This window comes from Myotis lucifugus, unplaced genomic scaffold (assembly GCF_000147115.1).
Source record: "Myotis lucifugus unplaced genomic scaffold, Myoluc2.0 scaffold_417, whole genome shotgun sequence".
In the NCBI taxonomy this organism is placed as follows: Eukaryota; Metazoa; Chordata; class Mammalia; order Chiroptera; family Vespertilionidae; genus Myotis; species Myotis lucifugus.
This window is the reverse complement of record NW_005871465.1, coordinates 264,772-270,603: the sequence shown is the minus strand read 5'-3', so window position 1 is coordinate 270,603 and position 5,832 is coordinate 264,772. Positions and strand designations below refer to the sequence as shown.

Below are 5,832 nucleotides of genomic sequence, written 5' to 3'. Positions count from 1 at the left end.
GTGTGATCAGACCGGTGTGTGGCATTTTGGGTGCACTCAGGCCAGCAAGGGGGGGCAGTTGGGGGCGAGAAGGCTGGGGGGAGGGCAGTTGGGGGCGAGCAGGCCAACAGGCAGAGTGGTTAGGGGCGATCTGGCAGGCAGGTAGGTGAGCGGTTAGGAGCCAACGGTCCCAGATTGCAAGAGGGATGTCCGACCCCGAGGGGTCCCAGCCAGATTGGAGAGGGTGCAGGTGGGGCTGAGGGACAACCCCCTCCTCCCCCCTGCATGAATTTTGTGCCCTGGGCCACTAGTCCCTATATAATCAACCGGCTGGTAGGAGGGGTTAGAGAATTTACAGGGTGACCTGCTGCTCTCTCCATACTGCCGGCATTATTGGAATGAACACTCATATATGATTCAACCCTGTCTCTGCTTAATTTGGCTCAAGTAGTGACAGGCAGCCTGGACCCATTTGGTGTCTGGGATCAAAAGGACAACCGCAGCGGCTCCCTCCCTCCTTCTCTTTGCTCCCCAGGGACCTGGTAACTACAGGGATGCAGAGTAAGAGAGCAAAGCCATAGGCTCACCTGGCTGGGTGGAACCAGAGATCGGAAGGGCATATTTCCCGGCTTTGGTTTCATCAGAAACAAAGAGTTCTGCTCATTGCTCAGATGAGGGAGCTGCTGGGGAAGATAAGCCATCAGGGATGTCTTGCTCTGACCAACCCCAGGGCCGCCTTGCCCACAGTCCGCTTTGTAATGAGAAAGGGGCTTGGTGTTGCCATAGTCCAGCATCGACCCTTGGTTAGCCATGGCGTTCTGGCTCAAGTTACTTGGTGGCTGGTGACTCAGCAGGTTTCCATGGCTGGGCTGGAGGTAGGGGCCTCCGGGACGAGGGGCGCTCTTGTTCACACTGGGCATCATGAGCAGTTTGGAGTTGGTGAACTCTTGCTTGTAGCTGGGAGGGCTGGCAGGCTTCTCCATGGTGTAAGGAACATTTAAGGGACTGTGGGAGGAGCCCGTCTGCTGCCAGGTGGACATCTGGCCTGGTGCTGGTGCTGGGGCAGGCTGCTGTGAATTCTGGAGCATCTGCTCGCGTTTCTGCTTGGCGGCGATCTGCTGGAGCTGGTGGGCAGAGGACAGCTCTGAGGCCACTCCTGGGCCCTGGCTAGGCAGCACCACACTGGAGATGGCTCTTTGTGCATTCTGGGCCTGGGCTGATGCCGGCATCAGGTTGGGACTGGGATTTTCTGCCCTGGGCTGACCAGAGGTGTGGAACAGAGGCTGAGAGCCCCCTAGGCTGGATGAATCTGTGCTCACAGGCCCGGATGAAGGACCCATAAAGGTCTGTCCTACAGACCCAGCCCTCACTTGTGGAGAGCCTAACTGTTCTTGTTCAAAGGCTGCTGGAGAGAATTCTGTCTTAATATTAATGTCCTGTGCCAAGGGGGGCTGTGTGGCAGAACCAGAGGACTCTGGGTCCTTCTTCTCCTCAAAATCCTCAGTGAACAGATCCTTCATGTCTTCATCGGGCACCGACCTGTTCAGCTCCTCGATGAGCTCCTTCCACTCCTGCTCGTTCAGGTTGAGGTCAGTCATGAGGTTGCTTTGGGATATGGAGCCTCCGGCCCCTGTGATCATGCAAGGCAGATCATCGACAGGCTCCTGCTTCAGCTCTTTATTCAGGCTCAGAGGAAATGACTCACTGGGGTTGCTGCCTCCATTCAGGTGGAGGTGCGAATCTGCCAGACACTTCTTGTTCATGGAGTCCAGTCCCAGCGAGTGCTTCCCGCTGGCCTGCAGGGCCTCTGCACCAGGCTCCTCAGGCTGACTGAGGGGGGAGGCTGGAGGCAGGCCATTGGAAGAGACACCTACTCCCAGGGGAGCCTCCCGGCGGGTCTTCTTTTGCCCAGAAAAGAGGTCTCCATAGCCATTCTGCTGACCGCCATTCTGTGGGGAGGTGGTACTATCAAGGCTCCTCTTCACCGTGTCATGGAGATGCTAAAAAACATGGAAAAGAGTGATTATGTGCACAGCAAATGTAAAAGGCCCTCTGCTTCTTATGGTGACTCAAACTAGGGACCTGCAGCCCTGCTGCTCTCCTGATGATTTTGCCTCCCCACTTTACACTCCCCACTCTGGGAACCCCTCCTCCCATTTCCTCTCCGGGGTTGCCTCTCCCTTTTCCAGGTCCTGGGGCCTCGCCTGAGTCAGGACCACTAACTCAGCTGTGGGAAAGCAACCCAGTTAGTCGATGGGTCAGTCCCTGGACTTTTGCAGGACACAAGCTTGATGCTGCTCAGTCATTCAGAGTGAGGGTGTGCCCACCAGTGGAACAGAGGAGAAAGAGCCAGAGGATACATATATATTCTGAGGGCATCATGTGTCTGGATCTAATTATACCAGAGACCAGCCATTCCCCAGCCCTACACTGGCCTTTCCACCTATGGGAACAAACACATCCCTTTTTGTGTTTAAGCTGGTTTGGCTAGGACAGGGGCCCTGGCAGCACAGGCTCTTTCTCAGGCTTGGTGCGGGCTGGCCATCAGCACAGGCTCCACCTTGTTGCACGGGCCAGTGCTAATGCCCTTCCCAGCCTTTCTAGAGCTTTGCTCAGCCCCACCCCTTTTCTCCCACTTTTCTCCCACTCTCCTCCCTGCCAACCATGAGCATCTTCTAATCCCCTGCACCCAGTCACCAGCCTTCACAAACCCTATTTCTTATCAAGACCATCTGGTCACAGACGGTCTGTCTGCACTGATATTCTTGCTTCCCCATATCCTCAACTAAATTCATTCAACTACTCATTTATAAAGAGTCTGCCTCGTGCCAGGAACAAGTGCTATGGACTATCAAGACAAAAAGGGTGGTCCCCTCTCCTCATGGGCTCCCAGTCTTCTAGGATATAGGACATGCAGGGACATGGCTACAGAATAAGATGAATGGCTTATGCAAGCAATAAAAGCTGAAAACACTCTGACTATGCAGGAGCTGGGAATTTCAAGAAGTAAGATGAGGAGGAGAGAAGGTAGTAAGTGTCTTTCTACTATTTCCCCCAGTCTCATTTTCAGGTGTCAGGACAGGACTCTTCCACTAACAGAGGTGCCCTAAACTTAGCCTCTAAACACTGGCTGCTCCTTTACTATGTTTACTCTTGTTACATTTTTGTCCTTCACCCCCTCCACCCTACCTAATTCCATGGTTTCCTTTCCCACTGACTATACTGAGCTATTTTACAAAGTTCCAAATAACAAATTTCACTATTATCTTTAAACAGATTTCAGAGGAGTCAGACAGTAGGATGTGCTGTTTGTTTCCCAGCTGCAGAGAAGGGCCATAATGACCTACCACATCTGCCCTGGGAGAGAGTGCAGGAGTATCGTAACCTGGGTTCCTATCCAAGGCAACACCATGGACACCAGCTCTTAGCAGCAAACTACTCACTAGGCACTAATGCACAAGGAGTAACAAAAAAAGAAGGGCAATTTTCTAAATCTACGAATCCCCATTCTAATGCTCCCATTCCTTCCCCCCCACTTCAAGATTTTCTTTATTTCTTACATTGCTCTAAAATCCCGGCTGAGTACTTCTTTAAATTGATATCTATGTACTTAAATTAGCTCCGAAAACCTAGTAATGTTTGATAAATGAAACTGTAGGGAAGAGTAAGAAAACATGATTCTAAGACCAAATCTCAAGCATGCAGCCAAACCCTCCATTTACTTTCTTTTCACTTTACTTTTTTTGTAGGTTCCTCTGCTTCATGCTGCCACCTAGTGGTGAGAGGAGGAAAGAAGCCATACTCCTAAAATGGAGCCTTTATAAGATCCATTGTTTGAAAAGTTTCCTTTGGGGATGGTAAATTTATACTCATTTAATCTGTCAGAAGGAAGTCAAAACGGGTTGTTAATTTTTCTTGAATTTTTATTCTTTCTATTGTTTTCTTTTTTTTAAAATATATTTTTATTGATTTCAGTGAGGAAGGGAGAGGGAGAGAGAGATAGAGACATCAATGATGAGAATCATTGATTGGCTGCCTCCTGCACGTTGCCTACTGGAGATCAAGCCCGCAACCAGGCATGTGCCCTTGACCGGAATTCAACCCAGGACCCTTCAGTCTGCAGGCTGATGCTCTTATTCACTGAGCCAAACCAGCTAGGGCTAGTTTTCTGTATGAAAAATCATTTGTTCCTCAGTGTCGTGTTTGGGCTGTCTGTAAACCTGTTCAGTTTTCCATTTTCCTAAGGAGGAAGATGGAAACCTAAAAGGTCAAGGCGCTTGATGAGTCAGCTGGTTGCCCCAGTTTAGAAACAGAATCCTTTTTTGCCCTAACAATTATAAAAGCTACCACTCCTTTTTTCAATATCCACATGCAAACAGATGCAGACAAGTTCCAAAGCAACAACTTAATTTTGCAATACGAATTGCATTTACCCAAAGGAAACACCAGGCCATTGTCTCAACCCCTCTCAGAACTTGACTGCAATGATGCAGATGGACAGAAAGGGAGAGGGAAAGTGGTGACCTGGCAGATTTTTAAGCCGTGTGCATATGCAGGAGTGCCTGATATGTGCAGGGCACTGCAGAGAGGCAAGGTGAGTGAACGACAGAGCCTCATCTCCAGGAATTCATAAGAGATGGGAAAATGGCCTGAACAGATTACATAAGAACGAACACAGTAATCACTTGTAAGTACACAAGACTGGCTGGCATGTACAAATGCACATGCTTGCTTCAGCATAATGTGGTATTTCTGGGTGCTCAGCTCAGAGGTTCCTGTCTTAACTATCAAGTGGTCTCTGGGGGGAGGCCACTCCCTTGCACAGGGCTCCAGGAGGATCCAGTTCTGGGATAAAACCATCTGGTGCTTGTTTCCTTCACAAGGGGGTTTTGCTGGAGAATGCTGCATGCCTGACAGTAAACTGGAGGCCCCACATGCTCACCCGGCCAGGCTTGCAGCAATGAACCCTGAAGGCTTGATTCCCACCCTCGCCTGTGCCACCCACCATCTTCTATTCTGAAAGAGGGGCCCCCACATATCAATGCTGCTCCCAGTCAAGCTGGAATTGCCACACGTTGTGGACATTAAATCAACATCCTGACACCCTGCTTGACCTACTAGGCTTACATAACAGTCCTCTACTTCCTCTCTTCCACCATCCACCACTGAAATTCCAGTGTGCTCTGTAGTCAAACTCCCCCAAATGATAACCCCTATACTCTTTCACTCCGAGTTAACACACAGAGGCAGCTGGTTAAGACAAGGTGGCTCTCTCATCCGTGCTCCTTACATCCATGCTGTCAGCCACGAAGGGCAGCCACCAGTGCTCCCTGCCCCTTCTCATAGGCATTCATGTTCCCTCCTCCTTCCTCTTCTGTCATCCTCCTACCAGCCAAATACCCCGCTCCCCAGCTGCATGTTAGTCCAAAACCACGTGGTTTCTATCCTCTGGGAACTGACTGGATGTTGGATGTGGGCAAAGAAAGGGAGGGTTTAGGAGGACTGCTTTCTCCAAGGCCAGAATGATCTTCATGATGTTAAACGCAGCCTACATTTTTAGTCTTTCCCTCTCCCTTTCTGTCCATCTGCCTCTTAATAATTCCCTCCATCTTTAAAGCTCTTTCCTTATATTTCTTTACATTATCTTTCTTTCTCTTCTACTTTTATGGTTGTTTCTTCTCAGACTCATTTAAGGTAGGTGTAGGTCTCCCTTTCAAATAAATATCAGAGACCTCTCCTCTCTTCACTATGCACACACTACCATTGACCTCATCCATTCCCGTCTTCAAATTCCTATGACTGAACATCACACTCAGAATAAACCCAGCTTCCTAAGGACCAAGTGCTGATCCA

The 5,832-nt window shown here is 49.8% G+C and overlaps 1 protein-coding gene across 1 annotated transcript in view; it reads right to left on the bottom strand.

Moving 5' to 3' along the window:
* The window catches only part of MAML1 (mastermind like transcriptional coactivator 1), a 52,118-nt gene that overhangs the window by 11,426 nt on the left and 34,860 nt on the right, over positions 1 to 5,832 (bottom strand). The window contains exon 3 of the mRNA XM_014467853.2: positions 567 to 1,979. Coding sequence (XP_014323339.2) covers positions 567 to 1,979 — 1,413 coding nt within the window. The remainder of the gene's footprint in view (positions 1 to 566; positions 1,980 to 5,832) is intronic.